The sequence below is a fragment of the Eurosta solidaginis genome, chromosome 1 (assembly GCF_040869045.1).
Source record: "Eurosta solidaginis isolate ZX-2024a chromosome 1, ASM4086904v1, whole genome shotgun sequence".
Lineage (NCBI taxonomy): Eukaryota > Metazoa > Arthropoda > Insecta > Diptera > Tephritidae > Eurosta > Eurosta solidaginis.
In genome coordinates, this window is record NC_090319.1 from 323,489,096 (window position 1) to 323,508,404 (window position 19,309).

The 19,309-nt window shown below is 33.4% G+C and overlaps 2 protein-coding genes across 5 annotated transcripts in view; one reads left to right on the forward strand and one right to left on the reverse strand.

The window, feature by feature from the left end:
* Fancd2 overlaps positions 1–11,532 on the forward strand; it is a 64,245-nt gene extending 52,713 nt beyond the window's left edge. For all 4 annotated transcript variants that reach the window (XM_067761948.1, XM_067761950.1, XM_067761947.1 and 1 more), the window contains 6 exons: positions 1,023–1,274; positions 1,337–1,556; positions 1,630–1,822; positions 7,506–7,655; positions 8,401–8,568; positions 8,628–11,532. In XM_067761948.1, the coding sequence (XP_067618049.1) occupies positions 1,023–1,274; positions 1,337–1,556; positions 1,630–1,822; positions 7,506–7,655; positions 8,401–8,568; positions 8,628–8,810 (1,166 nt within the window). In that variant the 3' untranslated portion in view covers positions 8,811–11,532. The remainder of the gene's footprint in view (positions 1–1,022; positions 1,275–1,336; positions 1,557–1,629; positions 1,823–7,505; positions 7,656–8,400; positions 8,569–8,627) is intronic.
* Positions 11,092–19,309, reverse strand: part of Xrp1 — a 32,473-nt gene continuing 24,255 nt past the window's right edge. Inside the window, exons 3-4 of the mRNA XM_067767739.1 lie at positions 16,555–17,546; positions 11,092–12,298 (exon numbers count right to left, since the gene is read on the reverse strand). Coding sequence (XP_067623840.1) covers positions 11,771–12,298; positions 16,555–17,546 — 1,520 coding nt within the window. The 3' untranslated portion in view covers positions 11,092–11,770. The remainder of the gene's footprint in view (positions 12,299–16,554; positions 17,547–19,309) is intronic.

Consider the following 19,309-nt stretch of genomic DNA (forward strand, 5'->3'; position numbering starts at 1 on the left):
AATCCGACTATGACCACGCCCACTTTTTCGATATCGAAAATTTCGAAAATTGAAAAAAAATTCCATAATTCTATACCAAATATGAAAAAAGGGATGAAACATGGTGATTGGATTGGCTTTTTTACGCAAAATATAACTTTAGAAAAGACTTTGTAAAATGGATATGATACTTACCATATTAAGTAGAAGAAAATAAAAAAGTTCTGGAGGGCGATATCAAAAGCCCTTGGAATCATGGCAGGAATACTGATCGTGGTATTACATATATAAATAAATTAGCGATACCCGACAGATGATGTTCTGGGTGACGCTGGTCCACATTTTGGTCGATATCTCGAAAACGCCTTCACATATACAACTAAAGGCTACTCCCTTTTAAAACCCTCATTAATACCTTTAATTTGATACCCATGTCATATAAACACATTCCAGGGTTACCCTAGGTCCATTTTCCTACATGGTGATTTTCCCTTACTTTGTCTCCAAAGCTTTCAGTTGAGTATGTAATTTTCGGTTACACCCGAACTTAGCCTTCCTTACTTGTTGTAATTAAGTTTGGGTGACCAGTACTTTTCCAGCTTTCAAATTTGTTAGATTGATATAAAAGTATTCGTTTATTTGTCATACTTAAAAGTCTAAAGTCAGCACCCAGGTTGGTAAATTTTTTCATGAGGAACTTGGTGTCGCCAGAGCCTCGCCTGCTAAATATATGTATGACCCATTCATATTTGTAACAGGATTCGCATCGCGTAGGTGGAGTTTACAATTGAAAGCTTCATATTTCAAAAGTTTGAATTGTTGTTGTAGCGATAAGGTTACTCCCCGAAGGTGTTGGGGAGTGTTATCGATGTGATAGTCCTTTGCCGGATACAGATCCGGTACGTTCCGGCAACAAAGCACCATTAAGGTGCTGGCCCGACCATCTCGGGACCGATTTATATGGCCACATTAAACCTTCAGGTCATCCCTCCCTCCCTCCCCACATGTTTGCACATTAAACTTATCAATTCTTATCCTTACAGATTCTCTGTTTGTTATATTAGACGAAAGCATTCGTTCAAACTTTCGTAAAAAGCCGCTAGAAGAAATTACAGCAGCAGCTTTTGAGTTGATGTTAAATTATGAATTAGCTATTGTTGATCTAAAAACTGCAGTATATTTACATGATTTGTTGAAAATACTAAAGAGATTTTCTAGTAAATGCTCTAACAGGAGCAATGGCAGTAATTTAGAACAACGAAAAGCATTGCTTGAGAAACAGGAAAAAGATATACGTAAGTATATAAATAAATTTAATTTATAGTTCAAAGAATAAAACATTTTTTTTTCGTTCTAGGTGGATTATGCAAAAAATGTTTGCAACGCAAGTGGTACGGCTATGATGGTTTAGCTGAACGTGGCGCCATCTGTAATATGTATTTGGATATACTCGTTAAAGGTTTTCTTAAAAATTCGGACTTCAAACGTTTGAGCAGTATTTTGCGTGCTTTACTTGATGAATGCAAGCATTTGAAAGGCAAAGACAATGCGCTTAAATCATTCCCGAATTTTAAAAAGTATGTGAAATGCAAAAAAAAAAAAACAAATGTGGATAAAATGTAGATTTAACGAAAAACTTATACATTTTAGAGCAAACTTCCCATTACTCTTTCGTGGCTTATGTGAAACAACAGTTGGTTATTTATGCGAATTGGTAAACAAGAGTGCTACATATAGAGAGGATAAAATGAAAATGTGGGAAAAAAGTTGTGAGCTGTTCAATATGCTGCTGGAAATTGTTAAGTCATTGGATGTGCCACGAAATTTTCAATTATTTTTAAAGGTAATCACAGGAATATATATATAACTCAGCATTTAGATGATTAAATTTTGAATTTCCCTACATGTAAATACAATTTGATTCTTCTTTCTGACTAAATAATGAGTTATTATACAATTGAACAAAAGAAATAATCAAATATGAATACTTTTGATGATCAAAAACTGAATATAGTTTTCCAATCACATTTTGGAATCATATTTGAATCAAATGTATTTACTTTAGGTGATCAAAAATTTATAATCGTTTTTAATTCAGCTTTCTGAATCTTTTCTGACTATTTTTTTGACTGAATAATGAATTTTATACTTGTTAAAATTTTACTTTTCATTCAAAATCTTATTTTTTTACATACACGCATTTTTTCAATCATGAAGTTCAGAAAAAATATGTATGTACATACATATGTATGTATGTATATAAAATTTTATTATTAAGATATTCTTCAAGACAATATAATGCAAATGCTGCTCGACCGAAGATTTCCCCAACCATTTCTCCACCTTCGGCTTCCCAGAAAATACATAATAGTTGGACAATACAAAGGTTGTGAGCTATTTGAACCCCAGGTAAGTGAAACTCTCTTGACATACATACATATGTATGTACTTGGATATGTCTTCAACATCCCGTAGTGTATCTTATTTTATGATATTGACGATCACAGCTAATGTTGGATGCTGTACTCGCAGGTGTATATCTGTCAAGTTTGTTAGCGAGTAATCTGTGGTTCAAATAACTCGCTTCCGCATGCCTTCTTCCCCTGATGAAATAAGATTACTATTATGTAGTATCTTATTTTGAATGAGATATGAAGGATAAATGCATCATAGGTAGGTAGGTGAAATGGCTGCGACCCTGGTCGCCCAAGTAGCTATTTAAAGCCGTTTTGGTGCCATATAAGTCGTCTAAAAACCTACGGAATGTTACGGTCAATGTATTACAACCAGCCAGAGTTGTTGATAAAATTAAGAATATTCGGGATTGCTATCACAGATAACCCTCTGAGGTCTTCTAGAAACGGGGTTCCAAGGAACCTCAGCTGGGCTCTAGCTAGAGCCGGGCATTTACACATAAATTGTTCTACTGTCCCCCTGGCATTTGGATCTTTGCAGCTTCTGCAGTAGTCGTTATACGGAATGCCCATCATGCCCAATGACCTGTGCAGACTGCTATCAGTGTGCGTGTGTTAGCCCTGGATTTGTTCAGATGCAATCAAATGCATCATAATCGCATTCAAAAATGATTCTAAAATCTCAACCAAAACGATTGAAATATGTTCACGAATATGATCAGAAAATGACTGAAAAGCAGTCAAGTATCACTCTAAAACAATTAAAGCTCAATTTTACAATGATATCAAATATGAATAAAAAGCGTTTCGAAATAGGAATCATAAATGATTATTCAAGAATAATCACATTTAAGGTACATTTTTGATCAGAATTTTCAAAAAATGTTGGCTGGGTTCACGCAAGAGATGTTCTCTGCTTCAAGCAGGTGCTAAAACTGATTGCTAGTTTAACTGAATATCTGTAGTTCAGCTCACATGACATGTAGGTTAACGCCAAATAGTTTTCCACAGCTCTACGAGCCTCTCGAGTACACCACTGGTATAAATCGATTTATAATAGCGATATCTATAAATATTTTAAAAATCTACGGATTATCAGTATACTTTGGCAATGAGATACTAAATAAAAACCCCGAATATTTAATTTTTAAACTTATTTTTTTGCTATCTGAACGAAAATCGGTAGCGGTGGAGATGTGGTATTTAAAAAAAAAAACAAGTAAGGAAGGCTAAGTTCGGGTGTAACCGAACATTACATACTCAGTTGAGAGCTATGGAGACAAAATAAGGAAAATCACCATGTAGGAAAATGAACCTAGGGTAACCCTGGAATGTGGTTGTATGACATGTGTATCAAATGGAAGGTATTAAAGAGTATTTTAAGAGAGAGTAGGCCATAGTTCTATGGATGGAGCCATTTAGGGATATCGCCATAAAGGTGGACCAGGGCTGACTCTAGAATTTGTTTGTACGATATGGGTATGAAATGAAAGGTGTTACTGAGCATTTTAAGAGGGAGTGGGCCTTAGGTCTATGGTGGTCACCTTTTCGAGATATCGCCATTAAGGTGAACCAGGGGTGACTCTAGAATGTGTTTGTACGATATGGGTATCAAATGAAAGGTGGTAATGAGTATTTTAAAAGGGAATGGGCTTTAGTTCTATAGGTGAACGCCTTTTCGAGAAATCGCCATAAAGGTGGACCAGGGGTGACTCTAGAATATGTTTGACCGATATGGGTATCAAATGAAAGCTGTTAATGAGTATTTTGAAAAGGAGTGATCCTTAGTTCCATAGGTGGACGCCGTTTCGAGATATCGCCATAAAGGTGGACCAGGGGTGTCTCTAGAATGTGTTTGTACGATATGGGAATCAAATGAAAGGTGTTACTGAGCATTTTAAGAGGGAGTGGGCATTAGGTCTATAGGTGGACGCCTTTTCGAGATATCGCCATTAGGGTGGGCCAGGGGTGACTCTAGAATGTTTGTACGATATGGGTATCAAACGAAAAGTGTTACTGAGCATTTTAAGAGGGAGTGGGCATTAGGACTATAGGTGGACGCCTTTTCGAAATGTCGCCATTAGGTTGGGCCAGGGGTGACTCTAGAATGTGTTTGTATGATATGGGTATCAAATGAAAGATGGTAATGAGTATTTTAAAAGGGAGTAATCTTTAGTTCTATAGGTGGACGCCTTTTCGAGATATCGCCATAAAGGTGGACCAAGGGTGACTCTAGAATGTTTGTACGATATGGGTATCAAACGAAAGGTGTTACTGAGCATTTTAAGAGGGAGTGGGCATGAAGTCTATAGGTGGACGCCTTTTCGAGATATCGTCATTAGGGTGGGCCAGGGGTGACCCTAGAATGTGTTTGTACGATATGGGTATCAAACGAAAGGTGTTACTGTGCATTTTAAGAGGGAGTGGGCATTAGGTCTATAGGTGGACGCCTTTTCGAGATATCGCCATTAGGGTGGGCCAGGGTGACTCTAGAATGTGTTTGTACGATATGGGTATCAAATGAAAGGTGGTAATGAGTATTTTAAAAGGGAGTAATCCTTAGTTCTATAGGTGGACGCCTTTTCGAGATATCGCCATAAAGGTGGACCAAGGGTGACTCTAGAATGTTTGTACGATATGGGTATCAAACGAAAGGTGTTACTGAGCATTTTAAGAGGGAGTGGGCATTAGGTCTATAGGTGGACGCCTTTTCGAGATATCGCCATTAGGGTGGGCCAGGGTGACTCTAGAATGTGTTTGTACGATATGGGTATCAAATGAAAGGTGGTAATGAGTATTCTAAAAGGGAGTAATCCTTAGTTCTATAGGTGGACGCCTTTTCGAGATATCGCCATAAAGGTGGACCAAGGGTGACTCTAGAATGTTTGTACGATATGGGTATCAAACGAAAGGTGTTACTGAGCATTTTAAGAGGGAGTGGGCATTAGGTCTATAGGTGGACGCCTTTTCGAGATATCGTCATTAGGGTGGGCCAGGGGTGACTCTAGGATGTTTGTACGATATGGGTATCAAACGAAAGGTGTTACTGAGCATTTTAAGAGGGAGTGGGCATTAGGTCTATAGGTGGACGCCTTTTCGAGATATCGCCATTAGGGTGGGCCAGGGGTGACTCTAGAATGTTTGTACGATATGGGTATCAAACGAAAGGTGTTACTGAGCATTTTAATAGGGAGTGGACATTAGGTCTATAGGTGGACGCCTTTTCGAGATATCGCCATTAGGGTGGGCCAGGGGTGACTCTAGAATGTTTGTACGATATGGGTATCAAACGAAGGTGTTACTGAGCATTTTAAGAGGGAGTGGGCATTAGGTCTATAGGTGGACGCCTTTTCGAGATATCGCCATTAGGGTGGGCCAGGGGTGACTCTAGAATGTGTTTGTACGATATGGATATCAAATTAAAGGTATTAATGAGGGTTTTAAAAGCGAGTGGCCCTTAGATGTATATGTGAAGGCGTTCTCGCGATATCGACCAAAATGTGGACCAGGTGATCCAGAAAATCATCTGTCGGGTACTGCTAATTTATTTATATATGCAATACCACTAACAGTATTCCTGCCAAGATTCCAAGGGCTGTTGATTTTGCCTTGTAGAACTTTTTCATTTTCTTCTACTTAATATGGTAGGTGTCACACCCATTTTACAAAGTTTTTTCCAAAGTTATATTTTGCGTCAATAAACCAATCCAGTTACCATGTTTCATCCCTTTTTTCGTATTTGGTATAGAATTATGACATTTTTTTCATTTTTCGTAATTTTCGATATCGATAAAGTGGGCGTGGTTATGGTCGGATTTCGGCCATTTTTTATACCAAGAAAAAGTGAGTTCAGATAAGTACGTGGGCTAAGTTTAGTAAGTCGTTAGTCGCTTTTTGCTCAAGTTATTGTGTTAACGGCCGAGCGGAAGGACAGACGGTGGACTGTGTATAAAAACTGGGCGTGGCTTCCACCGATTTCGCCCATTTTCACAGAGAACAGTTACCGTCATAGAATCTATGCCCCTACCAAATTTGAGAAGGATTGGTAAATTTTTGTTCGACTTATGGCATTAAAAGTATTCTAGACAAACTAAATGAAAATGGGCGGAGCCACGCCCATTTTGAAATTTTCTTTTATTTTTGTATTTTGTTGCATCATATCATTACTGGAGTTGAATTTTGACTTAATTTACTTATATACAGTAAAGATATTAAATTTTTTGTTAAAATTTGAATAAAAAAATTTTTTTTTTAAAAAGTGGGCGTGTTCTTCATCCAATTTTGCTAATTTTTATTTAGCACATATATAGTAATAGTAGTAACGTTCCTGCCAAATTTCATCATGATATCTTCAACGACTGCCAAATTACAGCTTGCAAAACTTTTAAATTACCTTCTTGTAAAAGTGGGCGGTGCCACGCCCATTGTCCAAAATCTTACTAATTTTCTATTCTGCGTCATAACGTCAATCCATCTACCAAGTTTCATCGCTTTAACCGCCTTTGGCTATGAATTATCGCATTCTTTCGGTTTTTCGAAATTTTCGATATCGAAAAAGTGGGCGTGGTTATAGTCCGATATCGTTCATTTTAAATAGCGATCTGAGATTAGTGCCCAGGAATCTACCTACATACGGACGGACATGGCTCAAATTTTTTTTCGATACTGATGATTTTGATATATGGAAGTCTATATCTATTTCGATTCCTTTATACCTGTACAACCAACCGTTATCCAATCAAAGTTAATATACTCTGTGAGCTCTGCTCAACTGAGTATAATAATAATAAGTAAAGATGTCTAAGTTCAAGTGAAATCGAAAGTTAAAGCTCAAATGTAGGCAGAAATTAAGAGAGAAATGTAACGAAAATAACATGAACCGATTCGAAAATCAATTTTTTATTTCGGATTTCGAAATTCAAATTTACGGTTATCGGTTTGTTATTGGTTTGTTATCGATAAAAACGTTATCGACGAGTTATCTTTTTGTTATTGAACTATTCATTTTGTAGTTGATAATATGCATTATTTTTTCTCCTTTATTTAACTTATATTTGTTATGCACTTTTAAAAAATGTGCATATATAATTTTTACGTTTTCTCTTATTCTAGTATGCTCATATTTATTTGAAAATGCTTCTCCAGCATGGTTTACAAGTGGTTGATCAAAAATTACGTAACGATCCTGAACGTGTCAGTGAATTCTTGAAAAATTTGCAAACAGTCACAAGATTCCTACATAATTTATGCTGTCACTCTAAGGTAAAAACATTTTTTTGCACTCCATATTTTCTCTGTATAAAAATCATATTGGCCACGCTTTTGCAATCAAGGGTCGAAAAGTAATACGCAATTCAAAAGAGTGTAGTATTCGTTGGAGTCTATTTTTAGTTGTTTCCATGGTTTCAAATATGCCTGTCGTAAGAGACCACTAAAATACCGGATTCAAAGGGTTTGTGCAGCGCAGCCCTTTCAGGTTGCCAGCGCAATACATAGCTTCTCCAAACCCAATTGTCAACCTCACCTATCCGTGGCGGATCCTGTTCCATTAACAGCCGAGGCTCTGACGACCCCGAACTCCTCATGGATCTAGAGGGCGGGATGACCTAGAAGGTCGCATGTGGTCATAACAAATCGTTCCCGAGATGGTCGGGCTTGGTACCGGAACGTACCGGATCTGCATCCGGCAAAGGACCATCAACTCGATAACACTCCCCAAGGTCCTAATCGCTACAACAACAATACAAAGCACATACGAGTTTCCTATATGTATCAAGAACCAAATTAAATTTCAAATTTTTGGCCAATATTCTAATCCATAATAAGGTTGTTGTTGTTGTTGTAGCAGTGCTTCGCCCCATCCAATAGGTGTGAACAAGGACGCAACAAATTAAATGGGGTTACACTGAAATAATAAGGTCGAAGGGCGATATATAAACGTGCATTTAATATTGCGTAATAAATTATTGCACATTTATACCATTTTGCATTTTTTGCATATATTTAGGCTCTACGAAATACAGCTATCATTGGACAAATCCCTGCATTGCGAGAAACTGTCGAAACATTGGTTTTTCGTGTAAAAGCGCTTATGACTGCCAATAAGTGTTCATCTGTATTCACAATGGGCAATCTCAAAAATAAGGATTTGCATGGTGACGAAATTTTGACGCAGGTAAACAACGACTTAAATGATAAAATATACAAATACTTGTTCATGAATTTATTTTACAGAGTTCCCTTGGCAACGGCGAAAGCCAGCATGACAGTGAAGAAGACATACCAGACGATGATGACAGTGTTGATGAAACAGTTTTGGATCAAGATGCTACACCTAGCACACGAATAAATAGTGCAGGCTCAAGTACAAATACAAATAATCGGAGTAAATCGTCATCGCGTAGTAAATGTTTTTAATTTATTGACAAATGAACATTGATAACATGCCAAACTAATAAAACTGCACTGCGTTTTTTTAGCGCACGCAAACAACCGGCGATTTTTGCCCTAACCCAAATAACCATGCGTTGCGACAATGTAAAGCATGTGTGCAAATGTCAAATCTGAATGTCACGCAGAACAAAAATTGGAAATCGAGTTAGGTTTTCACGCAGCAAATTCAATTTGGGTTGCTCTCATACAAGTTGTATGTGCATGAGACATTTTTGACAGAAAATGACTTGCGTGCGTTTATATTAGGTTGGCATGTAAGTTTTTCCACTTAGCGGTAAGCTTTTGAGATTGGTAAATTCTATTTAATTTCGACATGAAAGTAATTCAACAAAAATACATTCCAATTTAAATTACTTTTTAAGGCACTTTATTACTAATTTTGAATTCCGGAAATGCGTTAAATTTACTTACACTGTACACACATTACTCAGCTGGGTATTGGACCAAAACAAATATTTTAGGTTTCGAATTTCGAAATTGGACCTATCCTGACATTTTTTTTGTTTAGTGTGTTTAAAATAATTGAAAAAGTAAAAATGTAGGGGTGGTATGTGACTCTCATGCTTTTTGATGCGTTGCATCCAAGTCCGTCATCCATATTGGCCTAACCTAACTGGTAGTGGCCGGCCTTATACTCAAAAAGGAAATACAGTCAATGGCGATTGTTTTTTGAGGTTAGGGCCAAACCGTGATCCGCTGTGCCAATGCTGATAGCAGATTAATCACCCCTATTCTGCATTACAAGTCCGTTTCAATTCTCCGCTCCGCTTGAACTTAAAGCAGGCGTCCTGAGTTCCGCTTGTTTTGAATGAAGAAGAGGAAGAATAAACTAATTTTCGAAATCAGCTGTTTGTGAGAATTGATGAAATTAGAACACAACAAAATAAATATTTGTGAAAAATTTATAAATTAGTGAATATTTCGTTATTTAACATAAATAAATTATGGAAACATTAGCCGTTGCAGTTGTAATGGAATAGGACAATGCGTCGCACAATGTAGACGTGAGAGTGGAAGGACGGAGATTGAGGGACATCAGTGATCCATTCAGGATGAGCGTTGAATTTTAAGTTGGTGCAGAAAGCTTCATGACTTCCTTAACAGCAATTAACCGCGTAATGGCTGCTTTGAGGTTTTTTGCTGAAGGCAGCTATCAGCATGGTGTTGGTACAGATTACAATGTGGCGATGGGTCCAGTCAACCTTTTCCAAGTCACTATCCTATTTTCTGGATGTAATGGAGTGACGGCTTTGTCCAGAGTGGATAAGTGAGGAGGAAGAACTGTAAGCGAAATATGAGTTTTATACTAAGGCTGCCTTTCCAGGTGTAGTAATATGCGTAGATGGCCTTTTTGAGAAACCTTGTGAAATGTCTCTTTTTGTTGACAGCATTTCCAACAATTTTTCATATTTCTCTGATGTTGTACTTGTTGCCCTGCAGAACCACAATAAAATAAAAAATATGTTTTAAAATAATTTTTATAAACATTAATGTATATTTTACTTCCATATTTTTTCAAAAATTGCGCTTTAAAGCCCGCGAAAATAAAAATGAAAACAATCTCCGTCAACTAATTTGCAGCTGAGAAAAGCGGAACTCCGCTCGAAGCGTAGTATACGTCAAATCGAGACTTTCGGAGTTGGAATGAATGAAAACGGAACGCAGGATTGCAAAGTTACCAAACTGAGAAAATTTCAGTTCAGTTCGAAGTGCAGAATAGGGCTGAATAATGTCTGTTGTATAAAATATATAGACAAAATGTAGTATACAGCTAGATAAGAAAAGCCAGTAGTCGCTCACGCTTACATTTTTACTTTTCTAATAATAATAAAATCAATCAAATGTGTTAGAAAGAGCTCAACTTCGAATTTCTTAGTCCTGTGGTTACAACAAACTAAATAAGTTTAGACTAATATGACTGCCCTTGGTCATGAAAAGACCGGTTGCCTTGGGAAGCCTCTATGTAAGCTTTGCATCTTTACTTCGAAAAACGGGGATTTTCCCACTTATGGCTTCATTTTTGATATTAAATTTTTTAATAATTTGGCTCAATGTTTGAAACTTTCATTAGAACGGTTATTATCATAGAATGCATTATAGGTTTCTGTCCTTTAAATATGTTGCGCTGTATGTACTTACCTCACCAAATATTTCGTTTTTTGCATTTTTTGTGTCATACGCAAGCGTAAAGGTTTTCTAAGTCACCATCTTAAATGCATCATTTCATACAAAACGAGAAAGAAACTTCTTTGTTTGTTTTCAAAGATCGTTTGTTCATCAAACCAACGACCAATTTTTTTTTATTTCATTTGTTTAAAACTAGTGTACAAGTACATATTTTTTTCTAATTCTTGTTTTGTTTTTAAAAACTTACTTTAAGATTATTTTATATCGTTCTTCAGATAAACATATAAGAAAATACATGTATGTACTACGTATGTATAGATATAGATATCATACGATACAAAATACAAAAAAATTAAAAATATAAATTTTATAATTCATAAAAATATGTAAAAATCTCCACAGGTTTCTTGTTTTATTATATAACAATGCTGCTAATTGGAGTATATATGTATCTATGTATGCATGTATGTATTAATATACAATAACAACATTTTATTTAATTAAACAGCATAACAATTACACCTTAAAAATATATAAACGCATGTATTTTTATAATATACTTTTAGTACTTTTATATCATTTTTTGGCTGCTTAAACATACTACACATGCAAATTTAAATAATTTTCACATAAAAAAGTTCAACTTTTTCCGATTACTAGCATATTTAGGATTCTATATGAATTTGTTTTTTCCATAATGAGGTACACCTACATTTTTTCAACAAATGTAATAAGTGAATAGATCTATGGTTATAGTAAACGCATTCTTCTGCGTTTCCTTGCGTTGTTGGCATCATTTAAAGCGCAAATATCGCGCCACGCATCAATGCACGTTTAAATTTCTTCTCCAATTTCACCAAATCATTACGTCGCGCACGCAAAGCTAAATTTCTTTGGATAAGCCTACGTTCAGTTTCTTTCTCTTGCTCCTCACGTTCTTTATTCTTTCGACGTGATACACGACTAGCTTCATTATTCTTCGCTCGATCGAGTAACCTTTTACGATCTGAATCGGGCATATTTTTTAACTTTGCAGGATCTGGTTGATCGCTATGTTCTTTAGCGGGACGTCCACGTCGCTTTTTGCTTGTGTTGTTGCTTTGCGTTTGTTGCGTGGAAGAAAAATTTGATGGCACAGGTGAATAAGGATTTGTGCTCATATATTCATTTGTACATGTTGTAAAGGAGGAGTAACAACTACGTGGTGTAGATGGTGAATCCTCATCGGTGTATGTAAAACGGCTGGTTTCATCTTTTAAAGATTCTTCGATGTTGGCGATCGTGTGGCCTAAATATGTTGAAGACTCAATAGACATTTTTTCGTCCTGAAGGAAGAAAACAGTAAAATAAAAAAATTTATTAAATTTGAATAAGCTGCCTTAAGTATAAAATAATAACTATAAGAAAGTAAAATAAAAAGCTTAAATAAGTTATAAATAAATAAATAATTACTATTTTAAAAAACTCCAAAAGTTGCATGATTTTCAATGGAAATTGTGAAATCTTTTGTTCCGTACACTATGGGTGGTCGCAAGCTACTGATTGACTAACGTATCAACCACCTCAGCTATTATAACGTTCGCTCATACATACAAATTATATTGAACGGGTGAAATAGTATGACGCAATACATAAGTACGAATATGAAAACAAAAACAAAGAACGCCAAGTAAATAAGCTGAATATGTTCATATATAAAATAGTTCACACTCATTGTCTAGGCAGCTACATAGACGCAGTGTAACGTTTTTATAACCTTCGTATTTTACTGTAACACAGTACGGGCATATGAAGCTCATAAATAAAAAAAAAACTTTAAAAAGTGTTTGAGCCTGACAATTTTTCGAACAAAAACTTTTTTTCATATTTAATTTTTTTTTTCATATTTAATTTTTTTTTTCATAAAAAGTGTGGTAATTTTTGTATGATTTTTATGAAAATTTACCAAAAAATTTCAAAAAAGAAATTGCAAACGAGTTTCGAAAGCCCTTCCTAAAAAGATTATTACTATTATCCCAAAATATCAAAATATTTTAGCAAAAATTTAGAACATACTATTCAAATCACTATTTAACTTTATAAAAAAAAGTTAATACAAAATTTGTTTGTGTGTTTACGTTTTATGGTAAAAATTTCATATAATACTACAGACATTTTTTCACAATTTAGCTAAAAAAATTTGTTTTGCATTAAATGTTTAATAATTTTTTTAGCATTTTGAACAGTTTTTCAAAAATTAAAAAATGTAAATAATTTTCTGAGCATTTTATGAAAATTAAAAGAAAAAGTTAAAAAGCCAATATATTGTTAAATTTCTGAGCTGAAGGCCAATTTAAATAAAAACACAACTTTTTGTATTATAGTTGTATAATTTATTCTTGTCGATATTTCGGCTTTATTCTAAAGCCATCTTCGGGACTAGGGGTATAAAAAAAACAAACCATTAGAACGTATTCATCATAATGTTTACGTATATACATATAATAAGCGACTTACTCATATAAATATGTTCGATCGACTAAATTAGCAATGGACAAAAATCTGTGTTGAAGGTACAAAAAGCGAAAGCATGAAAAATAAACAAATGTACACAGGTCAAACACAAAATTAAGGAACAGTTTTTCAGGAAATAAGACGGCCCTATCTGCCCACTGCAAAGATACAGGACATCACCCTGATTTTGAGAACGTAAATATATTGGAGAAGGAAAAACATTACCAAAAACGCTATACCTTAGAAATGCTACATATATTGAACACTCCTAGTAAAAAACGAATTAATTTTAAAATGGACACTGCTCACTGTGCGAGTGCTTATCGCAATTTGATTTTGAAACAACAACAACATACACCGCGCTCACTTAAATAAGAATATTCAGCATCCAGCATACTTCAAGACAACAACTAAGCAAAAGGGGGTTGATATACATAATAAGTTATGTCTTATTGTTACATGTATTTTATTATTGTAAAATTTTTGTTTATACTTACTGTTCTTGAAAATTTGTTTACATTTGCGGTATTTTGTACATTTGTTTATTTTTCATGCTTTCGCTTTTTGTACCTTCAACACAGATTTTTGCCCATTGCTAATTTAGTCGATCGAACATATTTATATGAGTAAGTCGCTTATTATATGTATATACGTAAACATTATGATGAATACGTTCTATTGGTTTGTTTTTTTTATACCCCTAGTCCCGAAGATGGCTTTAGAATAAAGCCGAAATATCGACAAGAATAAATTATACAACTATAATACAAAAAGTTGTGTTTTTATTTAAATTGGCCTTCAGCTCAAAAATTTAACAATATATTATTTAATATAAAGGCTATTAATTCTTACCAAAATGTTAAAAACCTAGTTTTTTGCAACTTTTTAAAACGAATTTCGAAACATTTCTTAAAAAGTCAACAAATTTGTCTTCCCAATATCCCAATTTTTCAAGAAACATTTTGAATATACAATTTGAAATTTCAAACTTTGCAATAAAAGGTAAACAATTTTTGTTTGTTTAATTTTTTACGCACAAATGTACAAATTTCAAAACAAAATTTTTGGAGCTTTTTCACAATTTGGCAAAAAAAAATTTAACTAAATTTGTGGGAAACGTAAGCTTAGACAAAGTTGTTTACCCTTTTTCCAAATTATTAAGGTGAACAATCCATTTTTTTTAAAAAATTGCAAAAAGTGTTCCTAAAAAGTCAACAAAAAGAATATTATATTATATACAAAGGATAAAAGAAAATTTAAGAACTAAAAAGAAATCCAATTATAATTAGATTTTTTTGGCTTTCTATTCGTCCAGAAAATTCAATACAAAAAAATCTAAATTTTTTATATATATATTAACTAGTTTCTTACCGATTAAATTTTATTCGTACGAATAGAATGTGAAAATATTTTTAAAGTTCAGGAGTAAAAAAAAAACTTCAAAAACAACTTAAAAAAAATTAGGGTATTTTAAAACTTTTTGGCTCGAATTTTTTTTGTGTTTCTGAAGTGTTCTGTTTTCAACATTGTGCAAAACAATATTTTTTGGGAATTTTTAGTTCAAAAAAAAAAAAAAAAATCTAAATTTTTGAATTTTTAGAAAAGTTAAGTTAAAATTTTTTTTGTAAGATAATAATTCGAAAAGAATTTGTGAAACATTTTTACGCATTAAAAATACTTTAAAATTAGATACTTTGTGCAAAAATTATAATTTATAAAAATTAAAGTTTGTCACAAAGAATGCAGATTCATGGGACAAAATTTAAGAAAATTCAAAAAAATGTTTAATAAAGTTTTCCATTATAAAAAATATTTAGGCTAGGTGCGAGTTCGCCTAAATTTTAGGTAGCTAAAGTAATATTCCACTGGAACTTTCAGCACTGCAACAATTTTGGAAAAAACTGTCAAAACTGTGCGAGTTGATTTGACAAACTAAATTATGTATTTATGCGGGAAATTAGTCCCAAAAATATAAATTTGAGAATTGTATGGTGTTTTCAATGTTTTTGCAGGGCAGGGGTCAAGGGGGAAGTAAGTATGCATACATAACAGTGAAAGAAAGTGCAGCGGCTCCAGACTATATGGCCTTTTATGCCAGACGTTGTGGAGCACATGCAAACCGACGTTTGCCACCATCTCAAGGCATGATTACCGCTGTGACTGCCATTGGGCATGGCGCCAATAACTTATTTTTGTCCAATGAGCCCACCGCAATCCAAATAGCCAAGATCCAAATCTTATGACGCGGGCGTCAGCAAGAGGCAATTTGAGACCCCCTTTACGCCGTACTCAACAATCGATCGGACACTGATCATCGCCCTCTTATCTAATATGTGGTACTTTAAATGGTCCATTCATGCGCATTTTTTTGCACATCTGAAATTTAAGAGCAATAAAATGAAAAATAGAAATGTTTTTGTTTTTAAAGTTTGACATTTGAATTTAGGTTGAAAAGTATGCTCATAAAAATTCTAAATTTTTTATTTACACTGCTTTGCCGACATTTTCCAGTGATTTAGGTTTTTTTTATACAGGTAGCAATTTAGGCAAACTCGCACACTGCCTTAGTATATAAATATAAAATAAATTATGAGTAAAATTTTTTTTTTAATTTACAAAAGTAAGTAGTATCATATATATTATTTCTAATTGCTGTTTTTATGTACGGGTCCCTTTTTCGCTCTTATTTGGAATCAAAATCTGTAAATAAAGTTTGGTTGTAAAGATGGAGATTCGGGCTATTAGCGAGCTTTGCGCAATTTTGGTCGTAGGGGTTTTGTTTCGCTTTTATTAAAATAATTTGTTAAAAATAAACGATTGTGAGCACACAAAGAAATACTATGGCACTATTGTGAATATTTGCACTGCATTACCGGCAGTTGCTATCATACGCTGGATGGCAGCGCAAGCTGTAAGTTTGATAGAACAGCTGATTTCTTTTGATATTTGATAAGACACTTTTACTTTTATATTGGTTGCGCACGGGTCCGGCTCGTACCACTTAAAGAAGATCGACTTATCTCGTCTGAGTCATATTTGCGCAAAATTATTATTGTGAATTAGTAAATTTTTGAGAAAAAAAACTCACCTGTAAGTCCACAATTCCACCGAGTACAGTTGGTGTTGAGAGTGAATCAGCGACTGGCGCAGATGGCAGGAGCAGCTTCAGTCGTTTCTGTTGCAGTCTCGTGCGGTTATTGTGTGCTGTTGTTGTGGGCGGAATGATGGGTGCTGCTGCTGTCACTGATGCTGCTGCCATTGTTGTTGTGGGCCTTTCCACCGGCTCTGGTGCTGCTATCACAAATATGCTATCATTATTATCACAAAATATATCATCGTGATCCTCAATTTTTGGTACGAATGGCTCTGAGTTCGCTATTAATTCCAATTGCATTTGTTGACTATTGCTGACACTATTACTATGGTTGTTGTTGCTGTTGTTATAAGATGAGCACATGTTGGCACATGATAACATGGGATTTTGTGAATTAATTAAAATGTCATCAAACTCTTTGATACTGATATTATTGAAATTAACAGCATTTTCGCTAATGTCAGGTAAATCTGGTCCAGTTTCCATATTTGTTGGAAAATCTTGACTGGATAGCCAATCTTCCATATTTAATTGATCCCACAAAATACGATATTGTTGGGAGAGATCATCGGAAATTTCATTTTTTATGGCATTTGTATTGTGGATTTGTATGTTGTTCCTGTTGTTGTTATTAAAGCAGCTATCGTCAAAGGTGTCATTGTTAGTAAGGGCGATGTTAGTGCCATTGTTATTGCTGTTGTTGTTTTTATTATAAATTATGTTATTAATCATTGTGTTGTTATCTTCAAACACTTGTACGTCACTGCTACCCGCAAACATTTCCATGTCAAAATCAAAATCTTCTTCGTCTTCAAATCCGTTGCCGTTTATGGTATTGCTGTTGTTGTTGTTGGCGTTGCTGCCGTTGCCGCTGCTGCTGTTACTTTGACGACAGTTTTGGCTGTTGCTGCTGCTGCTGCTTGAAAAGCTGTATGTGGTATTTGTTGTTGCTGCAGTTGTCGTACCTGCTGGCTGTTGTAGGTATTCTATATATTTTTATAATTGTAATGAATAAGAGGGAGGATAATGAGGAAAGAAAAAAATTATTAGAAAATTGTTGATTTAAATTTTTTTTTTGAATTTGTATACATTAACCAAACACACAAACACATTGACACCCATACCGACTGACCGATGCATAGTAAAAAAAACAAAACAAAAACAATAATAATAATTTTTCTTTATAATCGAATGTTCAAAAATATCATCGTCCTTCCTAATAAGCAAAAATACAGTTTTAAAAATTATGTAAAAAAAGATGTCGCATTTATAGAAATTTCAAAAAAATTTTATTTGAAAGTTTCATATAAAATTTTCAAAAGAAATCTTCATACAAATTTTAATTTGAACTTCAAACAAATTTTAAACCGAAATTTCAAACAAAATTTCAATCGAACATGACATATTAAAATTTTTAATCGAAATTTCATAAAATTTTGTGCTGCCATTTTCTTAAAATTAGCGCTCAAAATTTTCATAATATTCCTAATGGTATATAATTTTTAAAAGATGTTTTCATAAAATTTTTAATCGCAACTTTAATAAAATCTTTATAAAATATTTGCATAAAAAATTCCATAAAGTTGTATTCAATATTTTCATTAGTTTTAAACTTTTTTCATTTTAACCAACATATTTAGTAAGGAGAAAAAACAATAAAAAATAAAATAATAGAAATTTTATTCCAATATTATTACTAAAATATGTATTAAAAAAATTAAGAAAAAACAAATTATACCGATTGAATACTAAAATTTTAAATTTAACTTGAAATCCAAAGTTTTGTAAGCGTAAGAAAAAAAAAGTTTGTATAATAAATCTTAAAAAATTTAACATTTAATGTACAATTTTTGATAAAATTTTCAAGAAATTATATTCCAAAAAAATTTTGGTATTTGAAATTAAATTATGTAAGTGAAATATGTTATTTAATCAATAAAATAAAAATAAAACTTACAATGAAAACAGGAAAAAAATTATTTGCCAAACATTTTTTTTTATAAAATTTGCAGTAAAATTTGGTTTTTGATAATAAAATGTAAAAATTTTGAATACTACTGTATAGAAATTGATTTACATTTTTTTTTTTTAATAAAATAAGGAATACAAATTTAAATTAACAAAAAAATGTTGTTAAAATTTTCAATACATTTTTATTATTAGACGTTAAAACAAGAGTTTTAAAAAATTTGGAAAAAAAGAAATTTAAAAACTTTTTGGAAACTATTTTATTTGAAATTCACAGAAAAATTGTAGCAAAAAAATTTCAAACAAGTTTTTATACAAATTTTAGCATTTTTTGTTGCAATGATAATTCAAAAAATTATGTATGTAGATATCAAATGTTTTTAATAAAACTTGCAAAAAAAGTTATAAGCGAAACAACGACAGACATAAACTAAATTAAAAAAAAATTTTAATTTAAAAATATTTTTTTTTCAAGATGAATTGTTAAACTCAAAATATTTTATAAAATTGGGTAAAATTTTTTAGTGTTATACTATGTACAAACACACACCAAATTGGCAATTTATACCATTTGGGCAATTTATTACGCAATTTATCATATGTGGCCCGGCCTATGAAAAGGTGGCTTATGGCTCAAAAAAGAAATTGCGACAGCTGTTAAAGATAAACGATGCATTTCTTCAGTTTCTTAGTAGTTTTCTTTTTTTTTTTGAGTCATAAGGCACCTTTTCATAGGCCGGTCACATATAATAAATTGCCAACTTAAAAAAAATTCTTTCAA